This window comes from Camponotus vicinus, unplaced genomic scaffold (genome assembly GCF_025532165.1).
Source record: "Camponotus vicinus isolate PSW18456_S1 unplaced genomic scaffold, iyCamVici1.0 SCAF_5, whole genome shotgun sequence".
NCBI lineage: Eukaryota > Metazoa > Arthropoda > Insecta > Hymenoptera > Formicidae > Camponotus > Camponotus vicinus.
This window is the reverse complement of record NW_028141977.1, coordinates 20,444,136-20,457,014: the sequence shown is the minus strand read 5'-3', so window position 1 is coordinate 20,457,014 and position 12,879 is coordinate 20,444,136. Positions and strand designations below refer to the sequence as shown.

General features: G+C 32.7%; 5 protein-coding genes across 12 annotated transcripts in view; 3 read left to right on the top strand and 2 right to left on the bottom strand.

Annotated features, from left to right (window-relative positions):
* Nucleotides 1-913: 913 nt before the first annotated feature.
* Nucleotides 914-2,023, bottom strand: Rps29 (ribosomal protein S29). Its single transcript, XM_083098901.1, has 3 exons — nt 1,819-2,023; nt 1,239-1,338; nt 914-1,127 (listed from the first exon to the last, which is right to left on the bottom strand). Exons 1-3 carry the CDS (start codon nt 1,878-1,880, stop codon nt 1,119-1,121), a joined length of 171 nt encoding a protein of 56 aa, XP_082955027.1. The 5' UTR covers nt 1,881-2,023; the 3' UTR covers nt 914-1,118.
* Nucleotides 1,803-5,462, top strand: Ttll15 (tubulin tyrosine ligase-like 15). Of its 3 annotated transcripts, XM_083098894.1 has the most exons (6): nt 1,805-2,160; nt 2,832-3,066; nt 3,411-4,585; nt 4,722-4,926; nt 4,996-5,124; nt 5,200-5,462. In XM_083098894.1, the coding sequence occupies exons 2-5, from the start codon at nt 3,025-3,027 to the stop codon at nt 5,092-5,094; spliced, it is 1,521 nt and encodes a 506-aa protein (XP_082955020.1). In that variant the 5' UTR covers nt 1,805-2,160; nt 2,832-3,024; the 3' UTR covers nt 5,095-5,124; nt 5,200-5,462. The 3 variants fall into 3 exon arrangements, 2 of the variants coding, with proteins under 2 accessions (XP_082955020.1, XP_082955018.1); XM_083098892.1 differs by having other exon boundaries at nt 4,996-5,462; XR_014438860.1 differs by lacking the exons at nt 4,996-5,124; nt 5,200-5,462 and having other exon boundaries at nt 1,803-2,160; nt 3,411-4,663; nt 4,722-4,847.
* On the bottom strand, nt 5,141-8,020 carry LOC145971353 (tRNA-specific adenosine-34 deaminase catalytic subunit ADAT2). Of its 6 annotated transcripts, XR_014438861.1 has the most exons (5): nt 6,626-8,020; nt 6,415-6,567; nt 6,197-6,333; nt 5,931-6,122; nt 5,675-5,764 (listed from the first exon to the last, which is right to left on the bottom strand). XR_014438861.1 is itself a non-coding variant. In XM_083098898.1 (4 exons), exons 3-4 carry the CDS (start codon nt 6,219-6,221, stop codon nt 5,484-5,486), a joined length of 552 nt encoding a protein of 183 aa, XP_082955024.1. In that variant the 5' UTR covers nt 6,222-6,333; nt 6,415-6,567; nt 7,794-8,011; the 3' UTR covers nt 5,141-5,483. The 6 variants fall into 6 exon arrangements, 5 of the variants coding, with proteins under 5 accessions (XP_082955024.1, XP_082955025.1, XP_082955026.1 ...); XM_083098898.1 differs by having other exon boundaries at nt 5,141-6,010; nt 7,794-8,011; XM_083098899.1 differs by having other exon boundaries at nt 5,141-6,010; nt 7,798-8,011.
* A 428-nt stretch (nt 8,021-8,448) lies between these two features.
* Usp39 (ubiquitin specific protease 39) lies at nt 8,449-10,980 on the top strand. Its single transcript, XM_083098895.1, has 9 exons — nt 8,449-8,596; nt 8,902-9,180; nt 9,257-9,432; nt 9,534-9,759; nt 9,827-10,113; nt 10,206-10,334; nt 10,405-10,466; nt 10,561-10,783; nt 10,855-10,980. Exons 1-9 carry the CDS (start codon nt 8,527-8,529, stop codon nt 10,915-10,917), a joined length of 1,515 nt encoding a protein of 504 aa, XP_082955021.1. The 5' UTR covers nt 8,449-8,526; the 3' UTR covers nt 10,918-10,980.
* A 779-nt stretch (nt 10,981-11,759) lies between these two features.
* LOC145971791 (rap guanine nucleotide exchange factor 2) overlaps nt 11,760-12,879 on the top strand; it is a 117,504-nt gene continuing 116,384 nt past the window's right edge. Inside the window, exon 1 of the mRNA XM_083099844.1 lies at nt 11,760-12,091. The gene's annotated coding sequence lies outside the window, so the exon portion shown is untranslated. The remainder of the gene's footprint in view (nt 12,092-12,879) is intronic.

Sequence of the window (12,879 nt, the reverse complement as noted above, 5' to 3'; positions counted from 1 at the left end):
AAAAGATAGCATAATTTTCTCATACAAACTTTGAATAAATTACTGATAAATTGTATCTTATATACATTTTCTTATAATAGGTTTGTTAATTCTATTTATATGCAATATACTGATGATTATATATTGTATCTTTCAATGATGATAAATTATTTTTCAAATAATTGCATATTTATATGTTCATAAAAAATGTTTAAAAATTGTGTATTTCGTATATTTATTTGAAAGGATAAATAGAATGCAACAAAATATAGAAAATTATAAAAACGTAAATGTATTTATTTGAAAAACATTAAGTGCTGGGTACACTAATTGTTAGAATATCATTGTATTTATTTTCAATTATAAATATTATTTCAAAATATTAGTGCTGTTAAAATTATAGATGTGATTTGTTGGTTGATTTGCTTCAATTACTTTTACCTTATATTTTAATCCAGCTATAAAGCAAAAAGAAGATATTGTATCACTACTCTAGCAAAATAATTTATTAAAACTTTATTGTAGAGCGAATATATTTATATTAATGTACACAATATACACACGATTAAAATTGGTCATTTTCATTTTTTTAAATTTCGAAATAAAATATTTAAAAATCAGGAAATACAATATAATTTTAAATTTTGAATTATAATAATATAAATATAATGATCAATATAAATTATCTTATAATAATAATAATATAAAATATGTAGTCAAGAATAATTATAGATTAAGATTCTTAAGGAATTCAGATTTTATATTCAAATTGGCAAAAAATCAACTTTGTAATATATCAGATATTATATATTTAATTTATTGGACTACTTGGACTAGTAATCAATAAGATGTGAAGAAATGTACTCATCTATAACAATTAATTGTAATTAAAATTATAATATATTATTAGACTGTGTGTTTGAATAATCAATAATAAAATAGTACTATATTTATTGAAAACCGTATAATCAAAATTGAATACATTTGAGAATGATTTAATTATACATTCATTCGTGTATATATTTTGCGATTATCTATTGGTAATTATGAATGTCGAGAAACTGGTTTCCTTCTCAATGACTGGGAGATAATCCCATCCCACATGGAAGGCCATTGATGAAGCGGTGATAAGTTATATTTTAATCGAGCTATAAATCAAAAAGAAGATATTATTTAACTTTATTTTTTCCTCATTTATAATGTATTAAAAATATCAATAAATATTTTATATCATATTACAAATGTCGACAGATACTTACTTTCTTGAAACCAATATCAGCGGCATATTCTCTGAAGCATTGCCGGCAAATGTTCAGACCATATTTGCGAATAAGTCCATGTCTATTCGCACAGGCACGGCTGTAATAAAAATTAAAATTAATTTCGTTTAGAACAATTTATGTATATTCATCTAATATATATTACATATATGTAATACTGAAATATTAAATTTATCCATTCACCTGCCACTTCAAAGTCAAGACAAATTAAAATTTTAAAACAGAAAGAGAGGAGAAAAAATAATATATAGAAAACTCATGTAAAACGGATAGAATACTTAATAAAATAACCTCGGTATGAAGTTGACTTATAACACGCGATACTTTGGAGGTTAGTATACATATTTATAGACATATTTTTACAAAAGCAATATTAATAAAACTAATATAGATATATAAATATATTAAAATTATTTCAGATTTTAATCAGACTACCCAAGCTCTCGCTTTAAATCAAATTTTCGTGGCTAATATATTTTCGTGGTGATCGGTCCGCGACTAATGCACATAAATTCATCGCAAATAGAAGCGTACAAAATGAAAAGAGCATTATACTAACCAGGATCTTGATCCTTGACCGTATTTTCGCGGATGCGAGTACCATATATTTTGGAACCCCATTTGTACGTGTATTATTCCTCTTTATATGTGCGAATCTTGTGTTAACAGATCAAGTCGGCGGATGACGACGGATAAAGAACAAGAGGCCGATTCAATGGGAGGATGAATAAATTTCACCACGCGGCGCTTTCTCCAAACCTAACCTGACACACGTCACGTGACTGCTCTTTTCTTCAGCTCGTGTTTAGATACAGTGTTTTTTCGAGCACATATACATTTTTTCATATATTATTATTTATGTTGATGAAATGTATGAAAAATATATGAAATACTACTATAAGTGTGTATCATTCCTCTAGCAAAAGAATTTATTAAAACTTTATTGTAGAGCGAATATATTTATATTAATGTACACAAAATACACACAATTAAAATTGGTCATTTTCATTTTTTAAATTTCGAAATAAAATATTTAAAAAATTACAAGAAACGTGAGATCAGGAAATACAATATAATTTTAAATTTTGAATTATCTTATAATAATATAAATATAATAATTATTAATAATACAAATTATCTTATAATAATAATAATAATATAAAATATGTAGACAAGAATAATTATTATAGATTAAGATTCTTAAGGAATTCAGATTTTGTATACAAATCGGTAAAAAATCAATTTTGTAATATTATATCAGATATTATATATACAATATATTGGACTACTTTAGTAATCAATAAGACGTGAATGAAATGTACTCATCTATAACAATTAATTGTAATTAAAATTATAATATATTAGACTGTTTTAATAATCAATAATAAAACGGTACTATATTTATTAAAAATTAACCGTATAATCAAAATTAAATACATTTGAAAATGATTTGCTAATTATACATTCATTCGCGCATGTATTTTGCATTTCTTTATGTTATGTTATTATACTATAGTTTTTTAGTGTATTTATTCCTATCGGTAATTATGAACGTCGTAACCCGTGATGTAGATTACAGTCTCGTGCAAAGAGAAACCGGTTTCCTCCTCAACGACTGGGAGACAATCCCATCCCATGTGGAAGGCCATCGATGAAGCGGGGATAAGTTACGGTACTTTCACACGACGCTTTTTACTACTCAAATAAACTCACTGCAGACTGTTACTATTGAGTTAACTCTAGTCCCATTTAAATCAAAATTACTATGTCAGACGAAAAGAGGCACGATAGGAAGGAGAATGAAAAGGTATGAAATATAAAAGAGTACTTATTGTTAGAAACTATTTTCATTATTTATGAGAATTAGAAGTCGTTGTAAGTGGCCCAATAATTTAATGCATTTGAAAAATGGAATCTAATCAATTAACTGAAGTCTCAATAATAATTTAAATCGGTTCTCTTTATTTAGATATATATTTAAGAAAATGTACATAGATTTTACTAAATTAAAATCAAACAGAAATGAAGAAAGAAAATAAAGCATTTAATCATCTATTTAAGCATCTATTTCTTATATTTTGTTATCCATTTATATCTTTAATCAGATTTAATAAATTTAATTATAATGACCAACGCATAACACTGTTACAGGAAGCTCGATACATTATAGGAAGACGAATCATGAATTTAAAGATGAAGATAGTCCTAAAAATTATTCTATCTTCTGTAGCGGGCCCGTTGATCCTTTACGGTATATCTCTTATTTATCAGTCATACTCGAGGCATCTATTTGAAAGACCAGTGACAATAAACGAGGATCGACCCAAATTTTGGATCTATGCCAAGAGTAACGACACCGGTTATTTGAAGCACGTATACGCGGTGCTCCATCGACTCGGTTTCCAAGAGAGCAATAACAAGTCCGATTGGGATCTATTGTGGGCCCATGATTATCCATTTCGAGTGCTGTCCGTGAGTTTAGGTAAATTGCAAAAGCACCAGCGAGTCAATCATTTTCCCGGTTGCGGCTACATCACAAATAAAGTGGATCTGTCGACATCGCGCGGCGGACGATATATACCGGCGGCATTCAAGATACCCGAGGATCAACAAGACTTTCTCGATTATGCCAAGTCACATCCCACGAAGCTGTTCGTACAGAAATCGAACGATCACCGGGGCATTCGCATTCGCGACAATGATGACGCAAACTTCACCGATGGCACGTTTATTCAAGAGTTCATCGAACGACCGTTCCTCGTGGATGGCTACAAGTTCGATATTGGAGTGTATGTTGTCATTACGTCCGTAGATCCGCTACGATTATACGTCTATAAGGGCGATGTGTTGTTTCGCTTCTGTCCAGTGAAATATTATCCTTTCGACCCAGAAATCCTAGACAAGTACGTGGTTGGCGACGATTATCTACCGATTTGGAACGTGCCATCCTTGAAGAAATACTACACAGAGCTCGGATTCTCGATGAAAGATTCGTTCGATGCGTATGTCAAAGAGCGTGGAAAGAATCCGACTGATATGTGGGAACGAGTGTATGACGCTATCCGGGAAGTCGTCTTGATGAAGGAGATGCAAATCAGAGAAGTTTCCAAACGTTTTGGCTATGGCAGAAATTTCTTCGAACTCGTGAGATTCGATCTGGCTCTTGACGAAGATCTAAATGTTTACATGATGGAGGCGAACATGTCGCCGAATCTATCTTCCGCACATTATCCACCGAATCAACTGCTCTATGAGCAAGTCATATTTAATATGTTTGCGCTGATCGGTATCGGCAAGAGGACTAAAAGAGAATCCTTGAAGACTAGGCAAGTAAAGCGTATCAAGATTTAAATGCGAACACAGAAGAGTTTTGTGTCTCGAAATTGGTTGCCTAAAAATATAGAGTAAGTAGAACTATTCACATAAAAGATATTTAAATTACTGGCGTTACCAATGTTGTAGAAATAAAGCGGAGGAAGAAATGGAGGTAGCAAACAAAAACATCGTGGTGCTACCAGAGCTCTGTAAGGAATGTGAAGATTGTTTTCGCATAGAGTGCCAATTATGTAGGCCGTGCTATACATTGGAAACAAAGCTTATTTTGTCGCAGAGTTATCTTGAGCACCAGAATCAGATGGACTTTCAAAGAATCTTTCCGCCTCCAATTGTAAGTCGCAGAAGAATATTATATTTTTTCATGTAATGTACTTGTAACCAGAAATGTATCTGTTTATAGACAAGAGATATGGTGCTAAAAAATTACACATTGAGAAATCAATTACTCATCAGATGGTATCAAGGAAAATGCAAATTGGATAAGATGTGGTGCAGTTGATATCATATGATAAAGTTAGAAGTCTATCTTGTAAGTGAGCTTATATATAATATTGAATATTTATTTCAAATATGTAAAACTGTATATATAATAATTAACAAGTAGGAACATTAAATGTAAAGCTGTTCAACTAGTACATAAAAACACACGAAGAAATGTTGAAAATTTACTACTACTATTTTTATTAAACTGTACATCAAGTACATATATGTATAAAAGATTATAAAAAAACTCCAAATTATTCTATGCTATAGCGCAATGTATTACATAATTATTAAAAAATGGAAATAAATATATTTTATATTCGTGTAACATACTAAATCATGTATGTAAAAATGTTTCATAAAATAAATATAAGTAAAAGATACTAAAAAATGACAAAATAAGAATTATTTGGTCTCTGTTATCAAAGTGTCTTTTTTTCTTTTAACTTTTGATTCTGGTGCATTTGGATTTACGCCCTTATAAAAATCTTTAAGTAATTTCATAGCTTGCTCTTTCTTAACGTTTCCTTGTATCACTACTTTTGGATCATAAAACTTTGATACCTCTAGAACACTGATGCAACCGCCAAATCGATCATTCGCACAACCGTATATAATACTGTGTACTTGTAGTTGAAGTAATGCCGATATACACATTATGCATGGTTCTACCGTGACAACTACATCTAAATTACGAAATACAGTTTCGTATTGCAAGCATTTCTCTTTACAAAATTTTAAGACTTGGTCGATGCAATTCATCTCTGCATGACGAGTTGCATTACAAGTTTCATTCACTGTGTTATTGCCAGTTGCAATTATGTCATTATTATATATAAATAAACAACCTACTGGGACTTCACCAGCTCTTAAAGATTCTTCAGCTTTTTGTAATGCAACATCCATCCATGCCGAAATATCCATAATAAATGCTATTAAATATGGTACTATATGTTGAGATAATATGATGTAAAGATATTTTGAAAACTTTGTTATGCGCTACAGTTTTATACAATTATTTTTTTTGGAGTTTTTTTACTTCTCCTGAATATTATAAATGTTGTCTTAAGTAAAAAAATTTAAATTTTATATCTTATATATAAAAATAATAATTGTACCTTGTATAAAAAAGAATTTAAACATCTGCTTTTTCAAAAAATTTGAGCAATCCTAACTCATCTAATCGTTGCATAGCTGTTTCATTCCAATTTTGATTACCTACAGCTCTTGGACTGGGATGTCGAAGAACCATTACCTAAAAAAAAATCATATATTAGTAAATCTTGATATACTATTAAGGATTAAGGATGTTATATGTGAAATAAATATATGTTACCTGTATATTTGGAAGACCTCCTGTCTGGACTGCAATCTGTGCTCTTTTTTCAGCATAATTACCAATACCAACGATAATCTCTACTTTCAAGAGTTGTATTATGTCTATCAAGGCTTTGTCGCAAGCCTCATGTAAAATTTTTTGTCCTTCTCCCTGAAAAATACAAATAGTTCAGCATAAAAAAAAAGAAATGCAGTGAGGTAAATATTGCCTTTAATTCTGCTGGTGTAATGTTTCGAGCTCTAGCATCCATGAATGCAAGTGGACAATAATTGTGCATGTATGCATATCGAAAAAAGTTCTCTGGACTTCCACATAAATCTCGAAAGAGGCCCCACAATCTTAGTCCACTAATCTCGCTACGTGTACATTGGAATCCCGTAACTTTTCGATCAGGATGTTCTTTTAATGGACTTTTAACAGGGCCAAAAATTTTGAGCCAATTGCGCACCATGTTTATTTCTCCAAATGGTACACCAGTTTGCGACATGCCCCATGGTCCAGGATTCATGCCGACAAATAAAATTTTTTTTTCACCAGTGCAGTACTTGTGTACATACATAGCATGTGTTTCAGACGCATACTCAAGCGGATTGTAAATATACTGTATCACCGATGGAAATGTAACATCTTGTAATTTTGTACACAGCTCTTGTTCAATTGATAATAATTTATCAGAAATTGATCCAAGTGCTATGGGTGTATGTTCAATTGTATCTTTATCTTTTTCTGCATTAGAAGTGGATGTAACATTCACTGCAGATGAATGTTCAACTGTATCTTCATTTCCTTCCATACTTTGTTTTATACCCAAAGCTGTTTGTATTTGAGCCATATAATCTAAAGTATCTGAATTAGAGCGTTTAAGCTTTTTTGCGCCTGTTGATTCATCACTATTTACTCTGGTTCTCTTTGCACGAGGCATAGTTACTTTCAGAGTCTAATAGATGAGAAATTTAAGATTTTATATGTAGATTATTATTTTGAAATCAAATTTCTTCTTAAAGAAAAGAGTAAAATATATATTTAATTAAATTCTTATCATCGAGAGAATATATATTTTACAAGCGATGTGTTCTCTTGAACTTGAATTTAAAAATATAAAACACAATACCAAGTGTTTCTTCAACGCATTAATAAAAGATCATGTTCAGTCTTTGAAATAAAACAATAGTAACTGCACTTTTCTTGTTTAGGATTGTTTGTGTTGTAATTCGATTTATAATCAGCTTGATAAAGTGTCAACACAATTATTGCAAATGCAAGAGCTCATTCGTGTGTGTCATTCAATATTGTTCACACCGGCAAAACGTATTCGAATTCCGAATATTCCGAGAATACATTCCGTTGTATGCAAGTGTACAAAGAGAAGTGCATACCTACTTTGTCTAATCCTGTCGGTTATACACAAACATGTACAAAAGTACGTCTATTCTACACCTTATTTCTTCCTTCTTCTTCTTCGAAATTTGAAAATATATCTACGATACATCTATTTCAGTTTAAAGTACAGAAAGTGTTAAAAAAGTGCATTTGAACGAAGAACCACGTGCATATCTAAAATCTAATCAACCTAACTTTAATTTTACGTTTCAGGATGCATTTCACTTGGAATTATGAATATTTTTAAAGCGTTTGGTTGACCAATCAGGACAAAAGTTTGCTTTTCTTTTTATTCTGATTGGTCAATTAAACGCTTCGAAAATTTCTAATGTTGTGTCAAATGCATTCTCGGATATTCGAATTTACGAAAAAACCTATCAAAATAAATTTGTGCAGTAAATTTCTACAAATCAATAAATTACGTGTCAAATAAAAGAAATTTTATTGCGTTTTTTAAATTATAAATGTAATTGAATTTTCCTGAACATATTTTGTGTGATTCTGGGTCTGTTCTTTTCAGCTGCACTGCTGCACTAGTGCAATTAGTTAGAGTGAAAGAAAGTATGTTTGTCTCTTTCTAACTTATTGCACTAGTGCAGCAGTGCAGCTGAAAAGAACAGACCCTCTGCGAGTCGCAAGATTTCTTTATCCCGATTGGTCAATTAAACGTCACTTTATCCTATGGGGTTTTCGAACGCACTCTAATCATGTGTATGTTATGTTTGAGAAATGGCGTCTGGTCCGCAAGGAAAACGGAAGTTGGTTGATATCGGAAGCGATTCAGATAATGAAACGGAAAGTAAGTACATGTAAATTTGTATGTATAATATTATTGACGATTCAAATCGCAGTTTTAGATTTACATTATGATTTTAATTAAAAAACAGTTTGAGGTTAGGTAACATTTGGTGCATTATAATTTTCTCTGCTTTTGCAAGCTTTTTGACAAGTACAGTACATTTAATATTTATTTATACAAATATTGATATTACATGAAATAATCAATAATCTTTTATATTTATTTAAATTTTATTGTATTACATTTTTCATATATGAATTATAATTTAAAATATTATCTTAAAATTATATTTTTTTCTGTTACAGAGAATGCAAAACATGCAAAAACAAAATCAGAAACACCACGATTGTGTCCATACTTGGACACGATTAATCGACAATTTTTAGATTTTGATTTTGAGAAATTATGCTCCGTGTCATTATCAAGAATCAACGTATATGCCTGTTTAGTTTGTGGCAAATATTTCCAAGGAAGGGGGACTAATACCCATGCTTATACACATAGTGTAGCAGAGAGTCATCATGTGTTTCTCAATCTGCATACATTAAAATTTTATTGTTTACCAGATAATTATGAAATTGTAGGTAAGTATAAATACATTTATTCTTGTATATTCTTTCCTTTGAGCAAATGAAATTTTTATGTTTTAATGTTTATTAGATTCATCACTGGATGACATTAAATACGTATTATATCCAACTTTTGATAAAGCACAAATAGCTCAATTAGATAAAAGCGACAAACAGAGTAGAGCAATTGATGGCTCTATGTATTCACCAGGCATAGTGGGATTGAATAATATAAAAGCAAATGATTATTGCAACGTTATTTTACAAGTAATTTATTATACAAATAATATTAATATATATATAAATACTTTATTATATAAATATATAAATAATTTAAAAAAATCATATACATATATATAATTTTACAGGCACTTTCACATGTTACACCTTTGAGAGACTTTTTTTTAAGAGAATCTAATTATTCTCATGTAAGAAGACCACCTGGTGATTCATCTTATCTCTTGGTACAAAGATTCGGAGAGCTTATGCGCAAATTATGGAATCCGCGTAATTTTAAGGCACATGTGAGTCCTCACGAGATGCTGCAGGCAGTAGTTTTATGGAGTAAAAAAAGATTTCAATTCACGGAACAAGGTACATACTACGTTTCTTCATTGTAACATTTCAATAAAAACATTCTTACTAATAAGATGCTATTTAGGTGATCCGGTGGACTTTTTATCATGGTTCTTAAATGCCCTTCACTTGGCACTAAATGGTACCAAAAAGCGTGACTCCAGTATCATTTATAAAACATTCTTAGGGCATATGCGGATATATACGCGAAAAATACCGCCATTGGAACTAGAAGAAAGCCAAAGAAGCGAACTGCTGCATACAGTAGAATATGGTGAAACTGTGACAGAAAGTCCGTTTTTATATCTTACTTGCGATCTTCCGCCGCCTCCGTTATTCAAAGATCAATTCACAGAGAACATTATTCCACAAGTCAGTATTGTATCCACAAATGTTAATTACTATATTATCTAAGAATTTAGATGTATAGCTATAAATAATCAATATGTTATATTTTTATATAGGTAAACTTATATACTCTATTAAATAAATTTAATGCCATTACTGAGAAGGAGTACAAGACTTATAAAGAAAATTTCATGAAAAGATTCGAGATTACTGAACTGCCACCTTATCTCATACTTTATATAAAAGTAAGTCTTATTTCTCTGTGTTACTAAAATGAATATCTTACATTATTTGATAATTTTTAATTGGTTTTAGAGATTCACGAAAAATACATTTTTTGTCGAGAAAAATCCGACAATTGTGAATTTTCCCGTCAAGTAAGTACATAGACTCATTTCATGACATCGCTTTATTTATTATATCGAAATTATTAACAATATTTTAGTTTTAATTTTTGACTATTGTTTCCAGAAACGTTGATTTTGGAGATATTTTAACACCAGAAATAAAGGCCAAGCATCTATATACAACATACGATCTAGTAGCCAATATAGTACACGACGGTGAACCCGGCCAAGGAACGTATAGAGTCCATATTTTGCATAGAGCTACTGGCCAGTGGTACGAAATGCAGGATTTACACGTCACCCAAATTTTGCCTCAAATGATTACTCTCACCGAAGCGTATATACAGGTGAATTGGAAAAAAAAATTTACTTTCTTTTAATTTACAATACAAGATAACTATTGCTTTCTTTTTTATAGATTTATGAATTAAGGAAAGACGCATATATGGAGAACGGTGACAATAAAACAAAGAAAACATGATGTTTTAATTAAAAGCTTTAAAATGCAATAAAAATTTACATTTTATATGTATATATACATAGACATTGTCATCTTAATTTCTTGACATTTTTACACATAATCAGCTTACGATATTTCTATAATAAAATAATGTATTTTTTAAAATGTTTTTTTTTTTTTTTTTAATGTAGATTATATAAATATAGGTATAGATTTATATTTATAGATACAGATTTTTTTCGATAATTAATTTCTTATCTAAATTATTAATAAATTCACTTTCAATTTGTTAATAAAGTTAAATTATAGTGATATTTGTATATTGATCATGAATCCTTGATACTAAAAAAGGAAAATTTCTTTAATTTTGCTACAACAGATAATGATTTAAACATGTAAATAGGGTATAAATTATTAACATACAATATTGTTACATTTTGAAAAATTTTTAATATTTGGAATGAAATAAATAAATATATAAATATATATATTTGTGTCTACTGATACGAGTACAGTGACATTAAACGTTAAAAGCAAAGTTAAAAAATGTAACACAATGTACATAAGCATGCGAGTACATAACTGAAAGACAAAGAGTGTCAAAATGATGAAGAGACAAAAGTTACGTCCCACTTGGCAATCGCTACATTCGCGAGCATTATTCGTTTTTGTTTAACTTTCGTCGAACAACGTCAAGGACGACAAGGACGAAGTAATCCTACGAACGTGGCGTCGCCAAATGGAACACAGCCAAAGTAGTAGTGACGGAACAGCGAGGTGGTGGGGAGAGCGAAATGACGGGGAGGGGAGGCGAAATGGAGGGGAGTAGTTACGGAGATACGCGATATGCGCGAGAGTGTCGCCGGAGTCGGTCGGAGTCGGTGACGGAGCGAGGTTGCGGCCGGTCGTCTCTGGATACGATTTACGGAGTCGACGAGTATTTTTCGCGCGCGCGCGTCGCATTCCCCGCGCTTCCGCCTTTTCGAAAAGTGTCGCCTCGCCCGCGATCTTTGCTCGAATTTGCATTTCGCGAAATATCGGTTCGCTCGCACCGATCACGCGTGTGACGTCGCGCGAGTGAGTGTTCGCGAGTGTTGATCGCCTCTCCTCTCTTCGGCATTCGGCACTTGGATTATACGTCGCCGGTGCATCGACGACGATTCCCGGCTCGCGAGAGGCTCGACCGTAAGCGTAGGTGAGTATCACACATGTGTATCTTCGCGATAAAAGGCAAAGAGCGACGTTTTGAACGGGCGCTTCGCGCTACCCGTGTCCGCGATGGCGCCCGCGCTTCCACCACGAATACGCAGAAGCGAGCGACGTTTGAAAATCCGCTGCCCGCGGTGGCAACGGTCGCGTCCTTCGCGCTCGACCTCCCGTTCGCATCGTCGTCTCCGAGTGATTTCCGCTCCCTCCCCTCTCTTTCGCTTCCCAAGAACCTTTCCCGGCTGACGTCCGATTCTATTATAATTTTCGCCGACCGCCCGGTTTATTCTCGCCGGCTGCGACTCGACGTCGGCGTCGCGCCGATATTCGCGTACGAGCATTCATCTACCTACCTACCCGCTTATCCCACCACGTCCACGAATACCTGTTTCGCGCGATGCTCGAAAAAAACTGTTCGATCGCGTGGTTGTCGTCGCGGAGGAACGAGGTGGAACGGGGCGGGAAGGGGAAGGAGAGAGGCGGGGTGCGTTGACTCCCGCGGAAAGATTCCGCGAGTTTTGGATTCCTAGCGTCCCGCGACTGTCGCGTCGCGTGTCGCGTAAACTCGTTTCCGCGCGCGAGATAAGCTCGTTTATTTCCAGAGATCGTTTATCTCGTGCATTTCGGAGTCGCGCGTGGTACCGGCCGCTCCGAAATGACGCTCGAAGATCTAACAGCTTATTCAGGTGGAAGGACTTCGCTCGAGTCTATGACGTCAATGTTGCCTCGATATTAAAAGTCGTAATATTATACCTTCAAGTTTAAATTTTATTTCTT